Source organism: Myxine glutinosa, chromosome 13, assembly GCF_964187855.1.
Source record: "Myxine glutinosa chromosome 13, kmMyxGlut1.1, whole genome shotgun sequence".
NCBI classification, from domain to species: Eukaryota; Metazoa; Chordata; class Myxini; order Myxiniformes; family Myxinidae; genus Myxine; species Myxine glutinosa.
The window spans coordinates 73,606,667-73,631,158 of NC_136273.1; the positions used below are offsets into that span (position 1 = coordinate 73,606,667).

Below are 24,492 nucleotides of genomic sequence, written 5' to 3' on the forward strand. Positions count from 1 at the left end.
TTCATCCCCGGTTTCCCCTTCCTCTTCTTGCTGTGCTTCATTCATCTTGTGTGTAGCTTCTTCACCCCAATATGTCCTTACATAAACATCCCCCTTGATCCCACTGTCACTTCTACTTTGCTGTTGCTGTTTTCTCCTTTCCATTTTGTTCCATTCCATTCAATTCTATTCTAGCTCTTTCTAGACCATGCACACAAAAATAATTCGAGGAAAGAGAAAAAAATGTGAGATTTATGTAACTTTTAGCTGGGGCATTCATAAAGTTATGCGTATGAGATACTCACAATAATCCAAGAAACGCCAACGTTTCATTTTTATGCATTTTATGCGTTTTATGCATTTTTATGCGTCTGCATTTTATGCATTTTTATGCGTCTGCATTTTATGCATTTTTATGCGTTTTATGCATTTTTATGCGTCTGCATTTTATGCATTTTTATGCGTCTGCATTTTATGCATTTTTATGCGTTTTATGCATTTTTATGCGTCTGCATTTTATGCATTTTTATGCGTTTTATGCATTATGTTTTTGTGTACATCCGTCCATACAGGCTAAAGCTCGTTTTTCTCAGCAACCACATGTCCGATCGAAACGAAACTTTCAGTGTATGAACAACACCCATGTGTAATGTTTTTATGATAATTATGGCTTCATAGATCACGTGGTATGGCAGCCATCTTGGATTAAATGTAAATAAATAAAAAAGATTTCTTGGAAACTGCTGAATGGAAATTTTTGAAACTTGGCACATTGTCAAGTACAGTACTCCCAATGGGGAACAAAAGCATGGTCGTGATGACATCATAGGTGAAGTGGTATACCAGCCATAAATGTTTTAATCGGATGCCTCATCCTAAAAATCTGAAATTGCATGCACATGATCTATGACCCATTTGTATTGAAATGTTAAATTTATGATATCATAGGTCACATGGTTTGGCAGCAATATTGGATTGAAGGAAAATATTAAATAATTATATCTCAGAAACCGCTTCACCAATCAATGTGAAACCTGTCATGTCTGGTAAAAATGTGATACTTGAGAACAGCTCTAAAGGGATTTAAATCAAACTTATTTATTTTTAGGATAGTCAACGAGGGCATCTACCCGTTGTCACGGGTAGGAACTATGCAGAGGCATATTGGCGACGCAGTCAAATTGCTCTAGTTAAAAATATTATTTATAATTAATTACACGGAGCATTAATGGAGGCCCATAATCTCGGCAGAGCTTCAGGGGAGTTCACATACAGCAAATCGATGAATGTTTCAAGGCCAGAAGCAATCCTGGAGAGATCACCACTCAGTCTCAGAATACTCAATCCAAGGTGGCACGAACTTGTAATTTTTTCAGGTTGCCAGTGATAACTCGCCTCCCCTTCATGATAAACACTATATGGGGCATTGGATGCCCATCAATGACCAGTGCCAGCAGACGGGCCCTCTGGGTCAACGTCCTTCTGATGGAAGGTGGACACGTTGATGCCGATCACCCTTTGTGCGAAACACCAGGTTGGAGGTTTATAGCCGGGTCGGGATTTGAACCCAGTCCAAACAGCTGAAACGAGTGTGCATGGCTTTCAGCTATCGTACCAGCCCATAGATAATTAGAAAGTAAAATATTTTCTCACAATTACATTTGCTTGTCTCTTAAAAATAAATTAGAGTTGGCATTTCGTGAACTATTGCGAAGATCTCGTTCATAGAACCGTCTGAACATCCCTCGTCCCGCAATATTTCAAAACACTTAAAAATATGGATTGCAAAGCATGCTAATTCCATAATATTTATTTGATGATCCATAACTTTAATAACAAGTACTAAACAAGAAAGAGCATTCAGAGATTGCAGACCCTCGCCAGGATGTGTTTTCAGTGGTTTTTAAGGCTTTTGTGTGAAAACAAATATGGCGGCCGAACCACGTGACTGATGACGTCATCATTATTTTTTCTCCACCAATTATCCCTAGATTATGCTCAAGAAATTTCATCTTGATCGGATGAAGTTTTGTACTTGTCGAATTATGATGTCATGATGAAGGCACCTATGACATCATCATTAACAGATGTTATTCCACATGGAGAGTTCTTTACAATGAGTCATGTCTCAATTTTTTCGATGCAACGCTTTCGCAGATATAGAGGTGAATTTTTTTTTCGGTTTTTCCAAGATGGCGGCCGAACCACGTGACCGATGACGTCATCATTTCTTTTTTCCCCCGCCACCAATTTATGCCTACATGGCGCTTAATACATTTCATCTTGATTGGATGAAGATTTGTACTTGTCGAATTATGACGTCATAATGGAGGCACCTATGACATCATTAACATATTTGATTCCGCATGGAGAGTACTTTACAATGAGCCACGTCTCAATTTTTTCTATTCAGCGTTTTCAGAGAAAAAGAGGTTCAAAGTTTTTCGGTTTTTCCAAGATGGCGGCCGAACCACGTGACAAATGACGTCATTATTATTTAAAAATTCTACAGGTGGAGTTGCACCTATGGTGAAAATTTCCTGTCAATCGGACCAACGGTTGCAGAGAAAATCATATTTATTCTGTGCGGACAAACAAACAGACAAACAGACAGACAAACGGACTCAACTGCAATACCCTCTCCTCTGGCGAGGGTAATGAGTCATACAACTTAGAATCAAATTTGTGTTCCATAAGAACTTCGGAGAGAGAGAAAAAAGACACAAAGTATGAGAAAAGAGAAAAGGACAAACACAATAACAGGCATTTTTAGGCCAGTTTCCCTGCTGGAGCGGGGGTTAGCCTCAGATGTGAAATACAAAACCAGTCAAAGGGAAAAAAAAAAATAATAGAAAGTTGTGAATCCTGATGGGAATCTTGTAAGCTCAGCAGACTGTGCATCATTCTTGGGTATGTTTCTCTCCTATTAAGAAACACATTTTAATCTAAAATAAATAAATAAATGAAGGATATATTAGAGCTTTAGACAAAGCTAAAACATGTTATACAAACATACAAACCTTCTCAAACGAACACACCTACCGCACCACGGCCCAAAGACCAAAGTACACGGTCATGCAAGAAACTGTTTCTACCTTCAGGCATCGTTGGCTCCACATGTGAAGCTCACAGAGCAATTTGTATACTGTTCGGCAACTCGAATCATCGAGGGTTCGACCAGGAAGCAGCAAAGAGAAGCAGGGACACCTCATTTGTATAGCCCAACACGACAGAGAAAAGAAGAGCGAGAATTGCTTTGTAAGACATGTAATGTCCCCTATGGGGGTGTGATATCTTTCAAAGTCCAAAAAGGGCATAACTGTGTGTAAGATTGATGAAACACCTGAAACCTGAACTTGTTCTGTGACTTATTATAATAAAGCCATGTACCAAGTTTCAGTTGAATATGTTAAAGGGTATGGGGGAAAAAAATCTGAAAAACCACAGGCGGGACGGACGGACAGATAGACGGACAGCAAACCTCTAGTCCCCTCCGGTAAAACCGTTAGAGGACCAATAAAGGTGATGTATGAAAGAGGGAGAGAAAATAATGTTGGAGGGGGGGGGGGGAGGGGTTGGAAAAGATTCCTTGAAACATGTGATTTGTAAAGTGTGTAAAGGTAAAGTGCAAAACTCTGTGATGGTCATACCTTTATTGGTCAAACAGCACTCTAAAGGTTCACTCCACTCATTCTCCATATTGCTTTCAGAATTGACTGTAATGCGGAATGTATAGCAGGTGCCAGGTGAAATGTGCATCAGATCATAGTATGTGCTCTGTTGGATGGTCTGCAAAGGACATTGCAAAGGGAGTGAAGACAAAAAAAGAAAACACTTCAATTCTGCACTTAGGTCATGCTCACCCTGGTTTTGAGCAAAATTATACTAGCCTACAAGTTGTTGTTTCAATGGACAATAATTCTGTTTTTCTGCGGTGAGCTGTCGCTGGCACCCTGAACAAATTACAAATTCCTGCCATAACCAGCAAAGGGCATTGTATCAGTGGCACAGCCACGCCCCACCCAATGATGCTAGCCCACAGCTTTGTGCTGCATACGAAAAGAGAAGAATCACTTTGAATAGACTATTTTCAAAATTTCAGCTGATGTCCACATTTTGAGTTTTCAGTTCATTTTCAGCTCAGGCATTATGATTTCCAAGGTGTCCCATCGCATGTCCCATCGGTCAAATCAGAAACAAGAACACAGAAGTAAACTAGGAAATAGAATTTGACACAAACACATTTATTGATTATTATGCATCAATTCACATTAGATGTCAACCAACTACCCTCGGACCCCGCGATTCGCGGGGGATACATTCCTGGAAAATCCACGAATTGCGAAACCGCGAATAGCGGGGCATTGTTTCGATGGAAAAAGGGGGGATAGGTTCCCGAGTCGCGAAAATCCACAAATAGAGAGGAATAAACTGCGAATGGCGAGACAAAATCCACGAATGGTGAGGCAAAACCCGTGAATGTTGAAGAAAATCCGCGAATTTGAGGACCATGACCGCAAATAGGAAAAAAACAACCACAAATTCGCGGAACACGGCTGCGAATAGGAAAAAAAAAACACAAATTCACGGAACACGGCAGTGAATAGGAAAAAAACACGAATTCGCGGAACACGGCCGTGAATAGGAAAAAAACCGCAATTTTTTTTTTTTTTTTTGGTATACATAATCGAGGCTCGTGAAAAAGCTAACATTTATCACACAAACAAATCAAACAGACAAACAAACAAAGTATATAAAAAGGGGAGTGGTAGACAAGATGGGGAGAGAATGGGAAGCACATAAACACAACATTTGTGAGGGACATCGGGAATGTGTGGGAGGGAGAGGGCTTGGGGGGAGGTGGCGTGGGAAGGGGGGGGGGGTGGGAGAAGTATAAACACAAGGATACCAAGGACTTCCAGGAAAGATGTTGGTATTTCAAAAAAGAGGATTTGAGGTGAAATTAGCGGGGGTAGAAAAGATCAAGGTTTTGGATGGGGGAAGATAAGAGATGGTGGTGAACAGCTGTTTTAAAGACCTGGAGGGAGGAGTGGGATTGAAGGGAGTGGGGGAGTTTGTTCCAGAGGCGGGAGAAAAGAGGAATGAAAGAGTGAAGGTGAGCAGAGAGTCTTGATTTTGGCAGTTTAACCATAAGAGGGTTGCAGGCAGATCTTGTGCGACCTTTAGGAATATTTGGGGGACAGAGCCCAGAGAGAGCTGGAGGAGCAAGGCCGGAGAGGAGTCGGTAGAAGACAGAAAGACCACCAACCTGCCTGCGGTGAGCGGAACACGGCCGCGGATAGGAAAAAAACGAGAATTCACGGGACACTTTTCCGCGAATAGAGAAACAGGTCGTATTTTATCACCTGCGAATAGCGGAACTGCGAATAACGGGGCCCGACAGTACTACATTTGATCTCAATTAAAGATAACATGAACAATTAAAGATCATATTAGAGAAAGAGTGACAGAGAAAAGAGTGATAAGTAGAAGAGAGGCATCAGATGTTTCTAACTTGAGTTGTGATCTGCAAAATAAATCTCAAAGGGCGCATGACATTTGACCCTTAACCTGTTGAACCCCAAAATTACATAATATAATCTGTGTATTACAGTCCATACTTTTGCCAAGTTTGGTTGAAATCCCTTCAGTGGTTCTCAAGTTGTCATGTCAGCACTCAAACCCTCAACCGCTCCCAAACTTTCCCACGCTTCCCAAACACTCAAACTCACAGCCGCACCCTACACAGTCAAGCCCTCACCTTTACCCTACACACACCCGACACACAAACCCTCAACTGCACCCTACACAGTCAAGCCCTCACCTTTACCCTACACACTCAACCCCCCACCTGCACCCTACACACTCAAACCCCCACCTGCACCCTACACACTCAAACCCTCATCCACACCTGACACACTCAAAACCTCACCCGCACCCAACACACAAACCCTCACACGCACCCCACACACACAAACCCTCACCCACACCCGACACACAAACCCTCAACTGCACCCTACACAGTCAAATATTCACCCGCACTCTGCACACTCAAACCCTCACCCACACCCCACACACTCAAACCCTCACCTGGATCCCACAAATTCAAATCTCACTCGTACCCACACGTTCAAACTCTCCTCCACTGCCCACACACTGAAACCTTCCCCGCAGCCCACACATTCAAACCTTCCCTCGCAACCTACACCTCAAATGTTACCCCTTACCCCTTCCCCCCAAAGCCTCACCTTGTCCCCACAAAGCCCCCTGCCCCCCTCCTATTCCTGGACCAACCCAATGCCTCCTCCCCCCCTTTATCTAAACTGTGTGAGCCTCAAACATCTGACATCGCCACTCTAACCTGACGGATTTCTCAATCCAGGCCGCTGCCGATAAACCAGACATCATCTGGTTCACATAATCCTTCCTTCCACAGGACGTCCCCAACTCTTTAGTGTCTCTCCCCAGTTATTGTCTCCTCAGATTTGATCGGTCTCCTCCAGCGACAGATTTGCACTTTACATCAATAAATCAATTTCTCGCTGCCCTTGTACTGATCCTAGACCTCACAACCCCCAGGGATACCTTTGGCTGTGACTTCCCCTCCACTCCCACCTCTTGTTCATCTGTGTATTGTACCATCCTTCTCACAGTGACAACTCCATCTACATCTCTCTCAGTCAACATGGACAAATTTTTAACCACTCATCCCAACTCTCTCTTCCTCATATGTGGTGATTTCAATTGTCACCGTGAAACTTGGCTGGGTGTTGGTTCCTCTTTCACCAGCCATGGGACTTCCGCTAAGGACTTCTATGACTCCATGGGACTGACTCAATCTATAAACTTTCCAACCCGGATTTCTCCCAATGGCAAATATTCCCTTCTGAATATGGTAATGACTAACTTTCCTGCAAATGTCTCCTGCTCTAGCTCTGCTTCAATTGGTTCATCTGATCATATGCTTGTGAAAGTAAACATCTCTCTGGATATTCTCAGAGAGCTGGCATTTCTGGCATTTCTCTCAAGCAAATTGGCAGGGACTGCAAGCAGCCATTTCTCTTGGGCACTGATCTCCTCTATCTTTTGCCCCTGATATTAATTCAGCCTGGGAATTATTCCACATAAACCTGCTCTCTCTCATGCACCGATTCATCCCATCTCGTCTTCATTTATCCTACCCTTATTCCTGCCCATGGTAGAACTGTGGTGAGGCAGTTGCTCTGAAACAACTTTCCTTCCTTTTCCTGGAAGGATAATCCGACCGATGGCAATCTCAGCACATTCTATAAAGTCTGCAAAAAAGTGTGTCCACTCTCAGGAGAGCCAGAAAACAACATCTGTCCGACTTCGAGATTGAACCTTCAAATTAATTTTCAAACTTGTCTCCCTCCTCTAAAACCTGGTGACACCTTGTTAAGTCTGTTTTGGGTGTATGCTTCTCTTCCATCTCTTCCCTCTCTTCAAATGACACCACAGCCGTCTCCGGTTCCTTCTGATGACTCCAATGCATCCTTTCCTATGCACCGCTCCTTTCCTATGGAGCGGTGTACACCGCTCCATAGGAGTACACCGCTCCTTTCCTATGCCAACTCCAGGCGCTGCATAACGTCATTGCCGGGCATCGAAGGGGGCTCGGCAATGACGCACGCTGAAAGGGAGTACTCAGTTTTCACTCTGGTTGTTTGCTAGTTTGTTTGTTTGTTTGTTTTCTTGTTTGTTGGTTTGATTTCTTTCTTACTTGTTTGTTTGTTTGTTTGTTTGTCCGGGTGATATCTCAGCCATCCTTTGAGCTAGGAAGCTGAAATTTGGGCACAATAGTGAGTAAGTACTTTGTCAAAAATGGAATTTTATGTTTTTTTGATTATTCAATTAATTGATGAGTTACTTAATTATTATCGATTAATTAAGGACTTATATATTTCCTTTCTCTTCTAGGCATTATCTCAGGCACCTTTTGAGTTAGGAAGCTGATATTTGGACATGCCAATGACCAAGTGATTTGGCTGCAAATGCTATTTTTGATTTATTGATTATTCAATTAATCGACTAATTATTTAATTATTTGATTAATGACTAAAAATTTATTTATTTTTAAGTTACAGATTTGGATGAAATGGTGGTGGTTTATGTGTTCTATTAGCCAATTGATTAATTATTTCATTTTAATGATTATTATTTATTTATTTTCATTATTAATCATTTATTTATTTTCTTTCTCATTTGGCCAATATCTCAGGCACCTTTTGAGCTGGGAAGCTAATATTTGGACATGACAATGACCAAGTGATTTGGCTGTAATTGCTATTTTTGATTTATTGATTAATCAATTAATTATTTAATTATTTGATTAATGACTAAAAATTTATTTATTTTTAAGTTACAGATTTGGATGAAATGGTGGTGGTTTATGTGTTCTATTAGCCAATTGATTAATTATTTCATTTTTATGATTATTATTTATTTATTTTCATTATCGATTTATTTTCTTTCTCATCTAGGCAATATCTCAGGCACCTTTTGAGCTAGGAAGCTAGAAAACTGATATTTGGACATGACAATGACCAAGTCACTTGGCTGTAAAGGGTATTTTTGATTTATTGATTGGATTTGATTATTGAATTAATCGATCAATTATTTTTTGATTAATTAATTGATTATTTAATTTTTTTTACCAATGACTCATTTAATTAAATTTCTAAAAGTTACATCTTCGGATGAAGCACTAGTGGTTTAGTTATGCTTTTAGCCAATTGATTAAGAAAATATTTTATGATAATCTTTTATTGATTTTAATTGTGCAATTAATCAATCAATTATTGTGCACCTCTCCCTCCAAATACAGTCTCACTGAGCTGCACGGCGGTATTGCCGGGTGCCAGAGGCGCCCCGGCAATGCCGCGCTGGAGGATATTTAATTATTTGGCATGGGGGCGGTGTACTTTGAATGTATCTGTACTTGTTTGTTTCTCTGTTTGATTTTCTTCCAAATCTTGTGTCTCCAACCCCTCACTGTCAGTACCCACCCTTCCCTGTCTTTCCCAACTGCTCCTGGACTCTATCTCTGGCACCTAAAAAGGTGGAGAAGTTTCTTTCAACCCTCGACTGTGATTCTGCAACTGGAGCAGATGGCCTCGGCTCACGTGTCCTGAAAACCTGCTCTGCTGCTCTTGCACATCCTCTTTCTGGCCTTTTCACCCTATCATTTGTGCTAGATCATCGTCCATTTGCTTGGAAATCCGCCAACATCACCACATTGCATAAAAAGGTGCAAACACTGATCCCCTCAACAACAGACCTATCAGCTTACTTCCAATCATCAGCAAGGTCCAATCGCTCTTCGCTCTTCCTCAAGCCTCGACTATGTATACAATTTTTTTTCTTATAAATCTGATAACGGATATATGGACAACGCAAAAAAAAAATGCCTGTGCCCTTCAGCTAAGAAAGCATAAAAATGATAACTGATGATGGAAATTTTCAACAGTCTCAGCAGAATCAATTTTAGCTTTTTACATTTGTAAAATGTATTCTAATGCGGAAATCGTACTAATTTAAAAGGACAAACAAAGAAACTTAAATGAAGCATGCAGTAGCATTGTTTTTCAAATCTAGAATAGTACCCTGTATTTTAAAGAATGTTTTTATAGTAGGAGGAAAAATATAATCGAATTCCAACCTTCACTTCAGTCTTTGCCTTCTCCTTATCTGTTGTGTGTTCAATTTGATAGTCAAGAGAGCAGTTAGCGAGGCCAAGTGGACAGTTCCACGCGAGGTGAATTCGATCGTCCTGCTCCTTGGCCGTGATGTTGGTCACTGGTCCATATTTCACTGCTAAAAAAAGAAAGAAAAAACACTTGGATTCGCTTCATGTGGAAATACGTCATAAAACAATCACGCAATCACGCCGACGACGTTTTTTGACCGCATTTCTGCCTAAGAACAGACAAACATCCACACTTTGGTGCGATACACACTTCCTTAACTGCGATCTCCATCATCTCGAAGGTTCCAGCACTGTGTTGGTGCTTTAAGATCACCCAGAATCTCCCCAGAAGTAAAAAAATCCATCAACTAGGTCAAGAGAATCACAACAAAATGGCGACAGGAAGTGAAAATGGCATCTGAAAGCCACTGTCCTCAAAGCAAGGAAAGTTTATGTGCTTTAAGAAGATGCTTGCGCTTTTTAAAGTACTTTACCATAATGGATTATCACATATTGATAAGTTTAAATATGGCCAGACAAGATGGTGGAAAGTTAGTGCATTTGAGTTGTCTACTCTGTTGGATTTTCCAACCGACCTGACTGTAAACTGTTGGATTGGTGGTTTGCAGACAGGTCGTCAAATCTATCCCCACAACAATAGGGTATTTGCCTGTTCGAGTTCCCATCTGCAGCCCTGGTCATAACGCAGATAACCCAAGTGCAAATCCTAAATACTGCATGTGCTTATCCAGTATCGACACTAACGGTTCTGTATATTCAGGTAAAGGTACATTGACGTCTGCTCATGTCTTTTCCTGCATATGATACATGTACATTGTACAAGCTCCTCCATGAACCTTAAATCACTACAACCACTACTATTACACTCACTACTACTATGGCCTATGGCCTCAGTTATTCCCATCTTATTGTGCAGTCAGCCAGGGAATGTGTTTGGCCTTGCTTGAGAAATATCATAGCACCTGTTGCATCTTAGTCTGCTGTGAATCAAACCGGAATTAGACAATTCACAGCTCAGGTTGATACCTCTGAACTGGCCTATCAGTCTATCTACTATAAATGGATGAGTTGTGTGTGTGCGTGGGGGGGGGGGCACACTTTTTGACGTCTATTAATTAATTACGTACTATTCAAATGTACTTTTTACCCCTTTAGACTGCTGAGACCCCTTACACCTTGGAAGACCATTTAACACTTGAGACCCCAAAACTCCTTGATGACCCAAATGTGGCCCAAAAGCCTTGATGACCCAAAAGTCCCCAAGGACTCAAAAGACCCAATAGTCCCCAAGTACCCAAAAGACCCAGATGACCCAAAAGTCCTTAATGACCCAAAAGTCACTGAGGACCAAAAAAGTCCTTGATTACACAAAAGTCCCTGAGGACCCAAAAGACCAAGATGACCAAAAGTCCTTAGTGACCCAAAAGGTCCTTGATGACCCAAAAGTCCCCGAGGACCCAAAAGACCTAAGAGTCCCCAAAGACCCAAAGGACCAAGATGACAAAAGTCCCCAAAAGACCCAGATGACCAAAAGTCGTTAATGACCCAAAAGTCCCCAAGGACCCAAAAGGTCCTTGATGACCCAAAAGACCTAAGAGTCCCCAAAGAACCAAGATGACCCAAAAGTGAACAAGGATCCAAAAAGTCATTGATGACCCAAAAGTTCCTGAGGGTACAAAAGACCCAAAAGTCAACAAGGACCCAAAAGACCCAGATGACCCAAAAGTCCTTAATGACCCAAAAGTCACCAAGTAGTCCAAAAAGCCTTGATGACCCAAAAGTCCCCAAGGACCCAAAAGGCCCAGATGATTCAAAAGTCCTTAAATGACCCAAAATACCCAAAAGTCCCCAAGGATGCAAAGGGTCCTTGATGACCCCAAACTCCCCAAGGACCCAAAAGACCCAAGAATCCCTGAGGACCCAAAAGTCAACAAGGTCAGGTCGCACAAGATCTGCCTGCATCCCTCTTATGGTTAAACTGCCAAAATCAAGACTCTCTGCTCACCTTCACTCCTTCATTCCTCTTTTCTCCCACCTCTGGAACAAACTCCCTCACTCTCTTCAATCCCACTCCACCCTCCAGGTCTTTAAAACAGCTGTTCACCACCATCTCTTTTCTTCCCCCATCCAAAACCTTGATCTTTTCTACCCCCGCTAATTTCACCCCAAATCCACTTTTTTGAAATACCAACTTCTGTCCTGGAAGTCCTTGGTGTCCTTGTGTTTTATACTTCTCCCACCCCCCCCCCCCCTTTCCCACCCCCTTCCCACGCCTCCTCCCACCAAGCCCTCTCTCTCCCACACATCTCCCTGCTCTCAAATGTTGTGTTTGTGTGCTTCCCCTTCTCTCCCCATCTTGTCTTCCGCTCCCTCTTTTTATATATTTTGTTTGTCTGTTTGATTTGTTTGTGAAATAAATGTTAGCTCTTTCACGAGCCTCGATTCTGTATACCAAAAAAAAAAAAAAGTCCCAAAAAGTCGTTGATGACCCAAAAGTCCCTGAGGACCCAAAATACCAAAAGGTCCCTGAGGACCCAAAATACCCAGATGACCCAAAAGTCCTTCATGACCCAAAAGTCCCCAAGGACCCAAAAAGTCCTTGATGACCCAAAAGTCCCCAAAGACCCAAGAGTCCCTGCAGGCCCAAAAGATCCAGATGACCCAAAAGTTCTTAATTACCCAAAAGTCCCCAAAAAGTCCTTGATGACCCAAAATATCCCAAGGACCCAAAATACCCAGATTACCCAAAAGTCCTTAATGACCCAAAAGACTTAAAAGTCCCCAAGGACCCAAAAAACCCAAAAGTCCCCAAGGACCCAAAAGACCTAGATGACCCAAAAGTCCTTAATGACCCAAAAGACCCAAAAGTCACTGAGGACCCAAAACACCCAAGAGTCCCTGAGGACCCAAAATAACCCCCTGAGTCCGGCAGGCAGGTATGCTACAGGGCCGTGAAGACCAATGAAAATTTGGTACAACGGACCAACAGACCCCCCTAGTAAAGTAAATGAATGGAACTTCAATTACAGACATTCACAAGGGAATGCAACACGTCTCCCCTCCTCCCCATATTCATTGACCCATGTGAGATTGAAAAGAAGACACAGAACCAATATCTGCCCACTTTGATTCTGTCAGGCTTTGGCAAGTTTTTTTGTCACAAAGTCTATCTGGATTGCTTGAAATATAAATGTATTGTTACGTTTGTGGGAATGTCGGTCATTTGGGAGAAGTGTTGTTTGGGGTGTGTTGCATAGGGGTCAGTTCGGTTGTGGTTCCTAAAATAGGACCTTTTCTTATTTATTTTTCCTTTTTCTTAAAGTTTATCCCATACCGACTCCCTTTACGCCACGTGATTTTGACTGTTGGTGGTGTTGCACAAAAACAGCTTTGGGAAGGATTCAACCCTTTTTCTGACGAGCAAAAAAAGGGCAGGAAAAGTGAGGAAGAAGAAACGTGACCGGCATGGAGGTCTTGCTGATTTACTGTTTCCTGGACTTTGTGAAGCAGATTTACAAGGATCTAGCAAAAGTAGTGTGCCTGAAGAAGTCGAAGTGTCATGTCGAACAGTGTCATTGGTCATTGTCATGTCGAACCAAAAGCTGTTCCAGAAGCAAGAAAGTGGGGGAGAAGGATAGAGGGAATAAGAAGAGCAGCTCTTGGCAGGGTGGTGAAAACGCGATCCTTGCTCATGGAGGTTGATGAAAGGAGAGGGGGATTGCGGAACGTTGGTGAACCTTGGTTCCCGCCAAGCCTGCTCTGACGAACGTTGAGTAAGCTGCTCTTCAAACAGGCCTGAACCCCAATCCATCCCCATCCTCAAATCACATTTTATTTAAATTCCCTGCGATTATTATTTTATTACTTTGCTTACCTTCCCTTTCCTTCCCTGGGTTAGATAGAGTGTTGTGTGTGGATGTTGTGTCAGCCTTTCATATCAGTTGTATGTGGCCTGTGTTAATTGTTTCAGTCTGTCATACTTGTACTTATATGATTTGATTATTGTATCGTTTTGCATTATTTGAAGTAAATTGATTGTATTTCATTTTGTTTGATTGACATTTTTCGGATCGGATGGGCAAGCTCCCCTGAGCTGCCAGTGTGGCAGTTTAAACTCCTTGCACTAAACCAAACGTTCAAGCTTCCAAAAACCGCTCGGCCAGCTTGCGGGCCTCGGCGGCGGGTTGGGGATAGGACTTGGGGTCGCTGACATTAGTCACCCTATAATAGACTTAGTCGGCAGTGACGTTTGGGACTCAGGTCCTCATCCTCGATGCCCGTAACAGTATAGTTGGCCAGAAACCTTCATTTGGCATGTGATCATGACCTTTGCCCCCTGTGGAATCTAAAGTAAAGCAGCATCAAGCTAATGTCTGTCTACTTCAGTCTATAGAGTTCTGGATTAATTAAAATGACAAGGGGATAGATATGTGTGATTATGATTGCTTCACTTTTGACCCCATGGAATTGGAATGAGGAGGATTCAATATAAAATAAAAAATCAGACTGGTTGTCTTGGACCAAGGTACATCCACAGCGAACTTAATAGGATTGCCTCAGAAATGAAGAAATTATGTGTGATTGTAATTGTGGGAATAAAGAAAGAAAAAAGAAATAAACTTTGGAAAAAGAATTACACTCCCCTCTCTCTGTAGGAGGGGAAGCATAATTAGAAATATCTACTCTCTTCTACAAATAATCAAATGCACTCGTATGCTGATGACTCTACATGACATTCCTCCATGTTTTTCCCATCTGCCACATCTTCCTGCACTCGATCTACATCTCGTTTGATCACATCCAACTCTTTTAAATTCAGATTTGGACAAGATTTCCCAGTAGGGCAAATGTAATCAGGTTAAGTTTAATGCATCTAAACCTCAATTTCTTCCCATCTCTTGCTCTCTCTAGAATCCTCTCAACTCTCCAATCTCCTTTGAAAGCTCCACAATTACAACATGTGATACAATGAACCTACTAGGTATTACCCGAACATAAAATTTATCCTGGAATTCACATATTACGCAAATAGCTAAGTCTGCCTCGAAGAAACTGGGAGTCCTGTTCAGATGTCGAAGATTCTTCTCTCAACAGTTGCTTCAACTATATAAAGGATTGATTCGCCCTTGTACAGAGTTCTGCTCTCACATCTGGGGCGGTTCTAGCTCCACATACTTACAGGACAGAATTGAATCCAAAGTAATCCGACTTATCAACTCTCCCAATCTGACCTCAAAACTCGACCCGCTTGAACTACACAGCAAGGTTGGCTCTCTTTCTCTTTTCTACAGATATTACTTGGGTTTCTGCTCCCAGGAACTTGCTGCATGTGTAAATCTGCCATTAGCAAGACAACGGAATACTCGACAAGCCTCTACATCTCATGATTATTGTGTGGCCATTGGCAACTCAAGGGTGGGCCATTATGATGTTTGTTTCTTCCCTACCACTGCCAACCTCTGGAACTTTTTACCTTCCCATGTCTTTCCAAACATTTACGACCTTCCCCTTTCAAAAAGCAGATTTTTTACTTCCTCAAAACTCTTAAGACTATTCTCTCTTTCTTCACTTTTCTATCAATGCAGCTCTTTTATTTAAGGCCTGGTCTCAATGAGGACTATATAGTCCGTGACTGGAGCCTTCAAAATAAATAAATAAAAAAGCATTAATAATATCAGCTAATCTCTGCGCTGGTCATAGCTAGAATACGGTGACCAGTTGTTAGCAAATATTCATGGAACTAAGGTTATAAACCAGAAATAAGTGTTGGGATTTATCCACGAAAAGTTGATGCGCATGTCTACTAACGATGGGAAACGAATTGAGACTAATAATTCTGGCACTGGACTGCACCCACATTAATACATAGGGGTCTCACAACTTTCAGAGCCAAAGTCTGAAGAAGGAATTCCATTTACTTTCTCTTACCCACCGAGTAACCACTCACTCGAGAAGATCATTCAGAGAATCTTCAATTTGTGACGAAAAAATTCAGAAACTGCCTCCATTTTTCAACATCTGCCTCTTGTCATTTAAATGTGGCATCGGTTTGCAAGTTTCTCTCGTTAAAAGGTTGTTGGTTACCATCTGACGTTCGACCAGGAATTAAAAAATGTTCACACCTGCACTTTTATCAGAATGACCACCTCACTTTCAGAACTCAAAAAGCTCCCTTAAAGTTTTTCATGACTTTACTGCACTTGCACGACCAAGGTTATATTATATTGGGACACCGACACTGTCTGTAACAATCTCTACATCAGGTGGACAGGACGAAGACTGCTTGATCATTTCTCAGAACACTTTGTTCTTCAAGACAGCTTCAAGTTCACCACCATCTCAGATCATCCCTCATCCAAAACCGTGATCTTTTCTACCCCTGTTAACGCTCTCCCCCACCACCAAGCCCATCTCCTTCAAGCTTCCAGTTGTTCCTTCCTGAGAGTTTCCTTCTGTATCCATCTTGTCCACCGCATGTATCCACTCCTACGCGCCCTCCCCCATTCCTCCACACATCCCTTGTTTGTCCAAGTCTCCCTCTATCTTGTCCGTCACCCCTACTGTTGGTATCCATCCTCCTTTCCTTTCCTTTCCTTTCCTCTCCTCTCCTCTCCTCTCCTCTCCTCTTCTCTTCTCTTCTCTTCTCTTCTCTTCTCTTCTCTCTCTCTCTCTCTCTCTCTCGTATACAAACAAGAAAATAAAAACAAGTATTGAACACTTGCTAACAGCATGGACATCATGAAACCATGAATAGAATGACACTTCAATCATCCCGGCCATTCCACCCAACATATAACTGTCTGTGTGATTCCTTAACATCATGGCACCATGGACAAGATATTCAAAAACGCAAAGAAAAATTCTTGATTATTCAAACTCGGCACATTAGCACCAAACTGGATTAACAAACATTTTTCATTTACTTAAACTTCTAATCCAAATAAAAATTTATATTTTTCCATATCCTCATGTTTTTCTTTTCTTCCCCTCTCCTTTCTTTCTCTTCTTCTTCTTCTACGCTCCTTTATTTTTTATTTTCGTTTTTTAACAACTTCAATTTTTCTTCTGTTATTGTCATCCCTTAATCAATGCCACAAATGCATTTTCTTTTTGACCTTTGATCTTCCACCTCTTTGATCCTGTCCCTTTGATCTTTGGCCTTTGCCCAAGAAAATGTGCACTCTCCCTCCATCCATATTTGATCATCGATCTTGGATCCAGACCCTTAATCAAAGGTGGCGTTAAGGCAAATGGGGGCCCAACACAACAAGGGCCCCCACCTGACTAATCGTAAAACACAGTCTTTCAAGATGGGACCTCAGAGGGCAGTGGGGGAAAGGGGAGAGTCTCACTTTGCTGACAAAACACATCAACTTGGGAGTGGTGTTGAATACAGTGCAAAATCAACACTCCAACTCAAGGGGAAAAAAGGTCACACGATTTGATGAATCAGGAAAATAAAAAGTTTCCCCCTGCTGCTTGACCAGACAGGAATATTACAAAATTAGTGGGTTATGTTAGTAGAGAAAGCAGGTTAAGTGAAATAATAACACGTTTAATGTATACAAACGCAACACAAACAAGAAAGAGCAATCAGAGATTGCAGATCCAGGCCAGAACGTATTTGTGTGGTGATTATCAGCTGCTGTGCTTGTGCTGTTTATTGATGATGTCGATTTATGTTCAACCCAATATGGCTGCCGAACCACGTGACCGACGACGTCATCAATTTAATTCTCCCGTACAATTTTAGTGCAGATCATGCCCAAGAAATTTCAAACTGATTGGATCAAGCGTTCTATTTGTCTAATTATGATGTCATAATGAAGGCACCGATGACATCATAATGAATATATGTTGTCCCCCATGGGGAGTACTTGACAATGAGCCATGTTTAAATTTTTACCCTGAGGTAATGTGTGGAATGTCAGCCTCGTTTTACACAGCAGAAACACAGACTTTTTAAACATTTCATTGATAAAATCCATCGGTTATCTTGTTAGCTCGTTTTACACTGCGGAAACACAGACTTTTTAAACTTTTCATTAATAAAATCCATCGGTTATCTTGTTAGCTCGTTTTACTCTGCGGAAACACAGACTTTTAAAACTTTTCATTGATAAAATCCATCGGTTATCTTGTTAGCTCGTTTTACTCTGCGGAAACACAGACTTTTAAAACTTTTCATTGATAAAATCCATCGGTTATCTTGTTAGCTCATTTTACACTGCGAAAACACAGGCTTTTTAAACTTTTCATTGATAAAATCCATCGGTTATCTTGTTAGCTCGTTTTACTCTGCGGAAACACAGACTTTTTAAACATTTCATTGATAAAATCCATCGGTTATCTTGTTAGCTCGTTTTACACTGCGGAAACACAGGTTTTTAAAACTTTTCATTAATAAAATCCATCGGTTATCTTGTTAGCTCGTTTTACTCTGCGGAAACACAGACTTTTAAAACTTTTCATTGATAAAATCCATCGGTTATCTTGTTAGCTCATTTTACACTGCGAAAACACAGGCTTTTTAAACTTTTCATTGATAAGATCCATCGGTTATCTTGTTAGCTCGTTTTACTCTGCGGAAACACAGACTCTTTTCAACTTTTCATTGATAAAATCCATCAGTTATCTTGGTAGCTCGTTTTACTCTGCGGAAACACAGACTCTTTTCAACTTTTCATTGATAAAATCCATCGGTTATCTTGGTAGCTCGTTTTACTCTGCGGAAACACAGACTCTTTTCAACTTTTCATTGATAAAATCCATCAGTTATCTTGGTAGCTCGTTTTACACTGCAGAAACACAGACTCTTTTCAACTTTTCATTGATAAAATCCACCGGTTGTCTTGTCTATGGACACGCAGACCGACACCAGCATTCACAATGACGAGCCAACCATTACATATCAGGAAGCCTTCATGAACCAAACATATAAAGGTTGATGCCAGATATACGATTCATTCTCTCCTGATTGTCTTTTTTAACAGTATATTTACAGATATTGCCTATTTGACAGGATGATTCCAACATATGTCTTTCACGAGCCTCGATTCAGTATACAAAAAAAAAAAAAAAAATGGTGATTCCACCAGTGTGTGTGCACGTCCAGGTATGTTTACCTACCTTGATAATAATTAAAATACTTGCAAGAAGCCTGTGTGCTGGTGCCATCGGTGGTGGTGGTGTTCAAACATGCAAAGTAGCTATTCTTTGAAACATTCTTGGAAACACATTTCGATTTTGATTTCTCAACAGGCTTGCACTCAAGTGGCCTGCTCATGGACCTATTTCTGTGAAACAAACCGAGAAGTCACTGCAACAATGTAGGTCATTTGTGGATAAGGTGAACATTATTGAGTGTGGGTGGTGTGGGTGGTGTGAGTGGTGATGTGAAGTGATCTGATGAACAACAAGAGATTGAAAGACAAGTGAAAAATGGTTTGTAGTGAAAAATGATGAATGTTGCTGGAGCAATAACTTTTGTCAGTCTTTTCTTTTTTTTCTTTTTTTTGTATACAAGATCGAGGCTCGTGTAAGAGCTAACATTGATCACAAAAAGACAAACTGACACATAAAACATAAGATAAAGGCGGCGGGAGACAAGATGGGGACAGATAGGGAAGCACACAAGTACAACATTTGAGAGCAGGGACATCGGGAGATCTGTGGGAGGGAGAGGGCTTTGGGTGAGGAGGCACGGGAAGGGGGGGTGGGGGGTGGGAGAGGTATAAAACACATAGACACTGCTAGGACTTCCCAGGAAAGAAGTCGGAATTTCCAAAAAAGTGGAATTGGGGTGAATTAACAGGGGTAGAAAAGATCAAGGTTTTGGATGGGGGAAGATAAGAGATGGTGGTGAACAGCTGTTTTAAGACCTGGAGGGTGGAGTGGGATTGAAGACAGTGAGGGAGTTTGTTCCAGAGGCGGGAGAAAAGGGGAATGAAAGAGTGAAGGTGAGCAGAGAGTCTTGATTTTGGCAGTTTAACCATAAGAGGGTTGCAGGCAGATCTTGTGCGACCTGTAGGAATATTTGGGGGACAGAGCACAGAGAGAGCTGGGGGAGCAAGGCCGGAGAGGAGTCGGCAGAAGACAGAAAGACCACCAACCTGCCTGTGGTGATCGGGTGAAAGACCCTCAGAATCAACTTCATGATACAATAATTCTTTAATTTTTTTCTCTCTATGGTATGAGGTGGTATGACACCACCAAGTCTGGTTGACAATCCTGATACTTGTCCTCTAACCATGACACCACCAAGTCTGGTTGATAATCCTGATACTTGTCCTGTGTAACGGTTAACTTTGTGCCACAGACGTGCATAGAATAAAGAGTAGAGCAAATCCAGGTAAAAACATATAAAAGTGTCATGCTGCATACAATCCCAGTGTTAAATGGTGCTCGTTTCAACATGTAAATACCAGATCTTACACTTAGGGTACTTGGATTTGTTTGCAAATGTATGACTGCATGTATCTCTTCCATTGTGACCCAGACCACCTTATTCGGTCATGTCCATGTGCATATTTAAAGAGGTGTGCTATTGACCATGATACCTGTTATCTGTAGGGCAAGATCGAGCATAAGGACGACCATGGACCATGTCGAGCAGCATTGTTGATGAACATGTCAAAAACGCGTCGAAGAACAGATGCTCATGGACAACGCTGGAAGAGTCTGCTCAGATTACCGTGGATCTTGGAGAAGACCTTCCAGTTTATAACGTGGCCATCGAACCAGATCACTACGTTCCCTTAGAGGTAAATTTACACAACGTTACAAAACTGGCTTCTCGGGATCTTTGTTTGCCAATTCCTTTTTTTTGAGGGTTCCCTGGTGTTGGGCTAGCGGCTAGGGTGCCGGCTTAGGATCCTAGGATCCTGGGTTCGAATCCCGGTCAATCGCTGAATTAACACCAGGGGGGTTGACTCAGCCTGTCATCCTTCCGAGGTCGGCAAATTGAGTACCAGTTCACTGGTAATTCCCTGCTTGTCGTTAAAGGCGGCAAAAAGGGTTGGCGTCAGGAAGGGCATCCGGCCGTACAACATTGCTTCAAAAAGGGGACCAAAAAAGCAACAACAACCACAGTTCCCGAAAAAGGCCAACCCCCGCATGCGGGGAAAAATGGCCTCTAAAGGTGGTTTTTTTTTTTTTTAATGGTATGTGAGGTGTGCTCTCTATCGAGTGTGGTTCTTGTTTTTGGTGTGACACTTTCAAACTAAATGTAACAGTTTTCAGAATTCCCAGGTGTTGCATAAATCTTACGTGAACTGGAGCATGTACGTCCTGTTTGTTCTTGCCTTCCAGGTGCAGGTGAAATAGTTTTCATTCCACCAGATACAAATAAAATCCGTGACTTCTTTCTCTGTGTAACAAAGACGAAACGGAAGCGTAAGAAACAACAGATCTGACATCTTTATACGGCATAGCCCGTAAGGCAATGCCATCTAGAACAGCGTTTGTCTGTCCGTATGTATGTATGTTTGTGTGTGTGTATGTCTGTGTGTATATGTGTGTATGTATGTATGTGTGTATGTATGTATGTATGTATGTGTGTATGTCTGTGTGTATATGTGTGTATGTCTGTGTGTATATGTGTGTATGTATGTATGTGTGTATGTGTGTATGTATGTGTATGTATGTGTGTGTGTATATGTGTGTATGTATGTATGTGTGTATATGTGTGTATGTATGTATGTGTGTATATGTGTGTATGTATCTATGTGTGTATATGTGTGCATGTATGTATGTGTATATGTGTGTGTGTATATTTGTGTATATGTGTGTATGTATGTGTGTATATGTATGTATGTGTGTATGTATGTGTGTATGTATGTACGTGTGTATATGTGTGTATGTATATGTATGTGTGTATGTATATGTGTGTGTATATGTGTGCATGTATGTATGTGTATATGTGTGTGTGTATATTTGTGTATATGTGTGTATGTATGTGTGTATATGTATGTATGTGTGTATGTATGTGTGTATGTATGTACGTGTGTATATGTGTGTATGTATATGTATGTGTGTATGTATATGTGTGTGTATATGTGTGTCTATGTGTGTATGTATGTGTGTATATGTATGAATATATATGTATGCATGTATGTGTGTGTATGTGTGTATGTATGTGTGTATATGTGTGTATGTATGTGTGTATATGTATGTATGTATGTGTGTGTGTCAGGTCTCAGATTTGTTACTGCTTAATGCTCAATTATAAATGCCGGTTGACTGACGTATTACCACGTAAGCTATGTTATAAAATGCTGTTCTATAATGTTATTTCATGAGTTAATAAAATGTATTCGAACCTTAGGTAGGCTGCTTGAATCGTAGACATAAATCCTTTGATAAATTGCCAAAAACATTAACTGTTTTGTTTAATGACAGTGACGCCTGAGTTACAATGAGGTTTTTGCTTCAGTTTGTGTTTAAAATGAGGTCATGCTGGACAATGGTATACGTGTGCTTTTTTCAAGGCTGGTCATAAAACCACGCCCACATGCGCTTGGTTTTGCGTAATGCTAGTAGAATGACATGAACCTATCGTTAACTATATATATTTTGTTTTAATCTCAGCAACGCATGACTCTGTATAAACATGCTTTGGATTACTCATGTACACAAACCCATAAAATATATGGGTTTGTTTGGCTAAGCATACACTCTTCTCTTTGTGAGTTACAGTTCTGTTTTCTCGGAGCCCAGAAAAACAATTGATAAGGAAAGGCTGACTCCCCCGAATGATAACGGTGGGAGGGACTCTCGCCAGTCGCTTCGTTCTCTCGGAGATTTTCTGATAAATCGTATTCGTATATAAGTGAATGAGAATCAATGCGTTGGCAGGAAGGCTTGACTTGGCATGTTCTTGCTGTAGATTGCTGTAGACGTCGGTCTCCTCCGGATCCATATAAGTTGGCTTTAATAAAAAACTGCGTCATTTTCCAGGCTATTTGTGGACTTCTTTGCAAACGAAGAGCTGATTCTTCACAGATGGTACCAGGAGTGGGGTGTCAACAGACGCGGAGGACGGGAAACGGAGCCCGATGGACAGGAGGAAGGCTGACCTGAGGCCGGCGCCGGCACGTTGATTTGATGAAAGGTGGGAGTTGTTTTATATCAGAGGGCTATTATTCCAAATTCGTACCTTCCTCCTTCGAGCGGGTTCAGTCTCCTTGTCTTCCGCGCTGTCTGCACTCGAACAGAAATTGTAAGTAGAGGCTCATTTAGGCCTCAGAATGACGTAGCTTTGTTAAAGCCAGGATAAACAAGTAAGGATAGTAAGAGTAACGTTACAATATTTGCGCTGGATAAACATTAAGGGTAAAAAGCTAAGGATAGATTTTGCGCAGGATATCAGTAAGGATTTAACAGGAAGCTTAAAGTTACAGTTAGCACCAGGAGGGGAAAATGAGGTCGGACAGCCATATAGGCTGAAACCAGGTGGCCAAGATTTTTCCAGGAAGGAACAGCCCAGAGACAAGATGGGGTATGCCATTGCATGCCAGGGAACAAAGGGCTGTGGCTAAACTTAGATAAAAGGCCATAGGTTAACTTAGAAGGCCAAAGGGACATGGCCAGGAAAAGGGAAATGCGCAGGTACCATAGGTTTGACAAGAAGGTAGTGACAACTACGAGGTCAAGCCAGGAAGTTCTAGACAAGAGGTCCAGATAAAGCAGGCCAGGATCTGGTGGACAAGAGAAAATAAATAAGCTCACAGGAAATGGGCCAGGTGGCCACAGGGTGAGAAGGACAGGTTAGGTTTTGAAATATTGAAAATTGAAGCAGGAGCTGCATTGTAGGAATTTGAAGCTTCAGAGCCAAAGGAAGCAAGTTCAGGAAGCAAAGTTCAGGACAAAACAATTAAGGAGGTAGTTAAACAAGTAAATCAGCGAGTGATGCCGCTGGACCAGATGCCAGACCAAGACCCCCCAACCCCCCCAAGACCTGAGCTCAGTCCCGGGGCTCTAGGCAACACCCCAACACCCCGCCCTGCCTTCCCTTTTTTTTTCACCTCAACCCACCCCCCGTCCAAACCCGTCCCAAAAAATCCTTTTCCTTGAATGAGAGACGTAATATGAATGAGGATATGAATGAGGAATGAATGTATATTGGGATGTTAATTGACGTGTGTGTCTGGCCAATGTGTTTGTCTGTGTGTCATGTGCAAAGCAGAGGGTTTCGGTGTGAAACTTTGTAAGTGATCTGCTCGACGTGCGGGAAATTCAGGCCGGGAATGTCCATTTTAACGTCTATCCGAGAGAACAGGCGAGGTCCTGAACTGAGTCCGGATTTTCATCTGTTTGGGAGTTGTTTGGGAAGCGAATTGATATAAATCGGGTCAGGAAAGCACCCGGAGTGCCCTTGTCGATCTACTGTTGATATGAAGCGGTTTCTTGGAGATGGTTGCAGAATTCGAATCAATATGTGTGTTTTACTTGAATTGAAGAGTTCATTCAATGGCAGATATTGTGTATTGTATGTGTGGGATGTATCGCTGAGGCAGCTCACCTTTGAAATTGGTGTCATATAGTGCATTTTGGGGTCGGGTGCGATGAGGTTGCTCAGAGTGCCGGCGATAACTCGCCCACTCTCAGAGGAAGTGTGTGCCCAAATGCATTGTGGGTCATTTCGACTTTGCTGGATGTCGGACGTTCACATGTCAGTATCTTGTCAGAATCTTCTTCTTCATGTCATGTCCTTCATCCTTCATCTTCTTGTCAGAATTAGACATGAGTCATGAGCCATGTCGGAATAGTGGCCGGCTGCGACATAT

The 24,492-nt window shown here is 41.7% G+C and overlaps 1 protein-coding gene across 1 annotated transcript in view; it reads right to left on the reverse strand.

Annotated features, from left to right (window-relative positions):
- LOC137415031 (uncharacterized) overlaps positions 1 to 24,492 on the reverse strand; it is a 117,013-nt gene that overhangs the window by 41,013 nt on the left and 51,508 nt on the right. Inside the window, exons 4-7 of the mRNA XM_078767643.1 lie at positions 20,975 to 21,074; positions 18,836 to 19,002; positions 9,659 to 9,813; positions 3,630 to 3,768 (exon numbers count right to left, since the gene is read on the reverse strand). Coding sequence (XP_078623769.1) covers positions 3,630 to 3,768; positions 9,659 to 9,813; positions 18,836 to 19,002; positions 20,975 to 21,074 — 561 coding nt within the window. The remainder of the gene's footprint in view (positions 1 to 3,629; positions 3,769 to 9,658; positions 9,814 to 18,835; positions 19,003 to 20,974; positions 21,075 to 24,492) is intronic.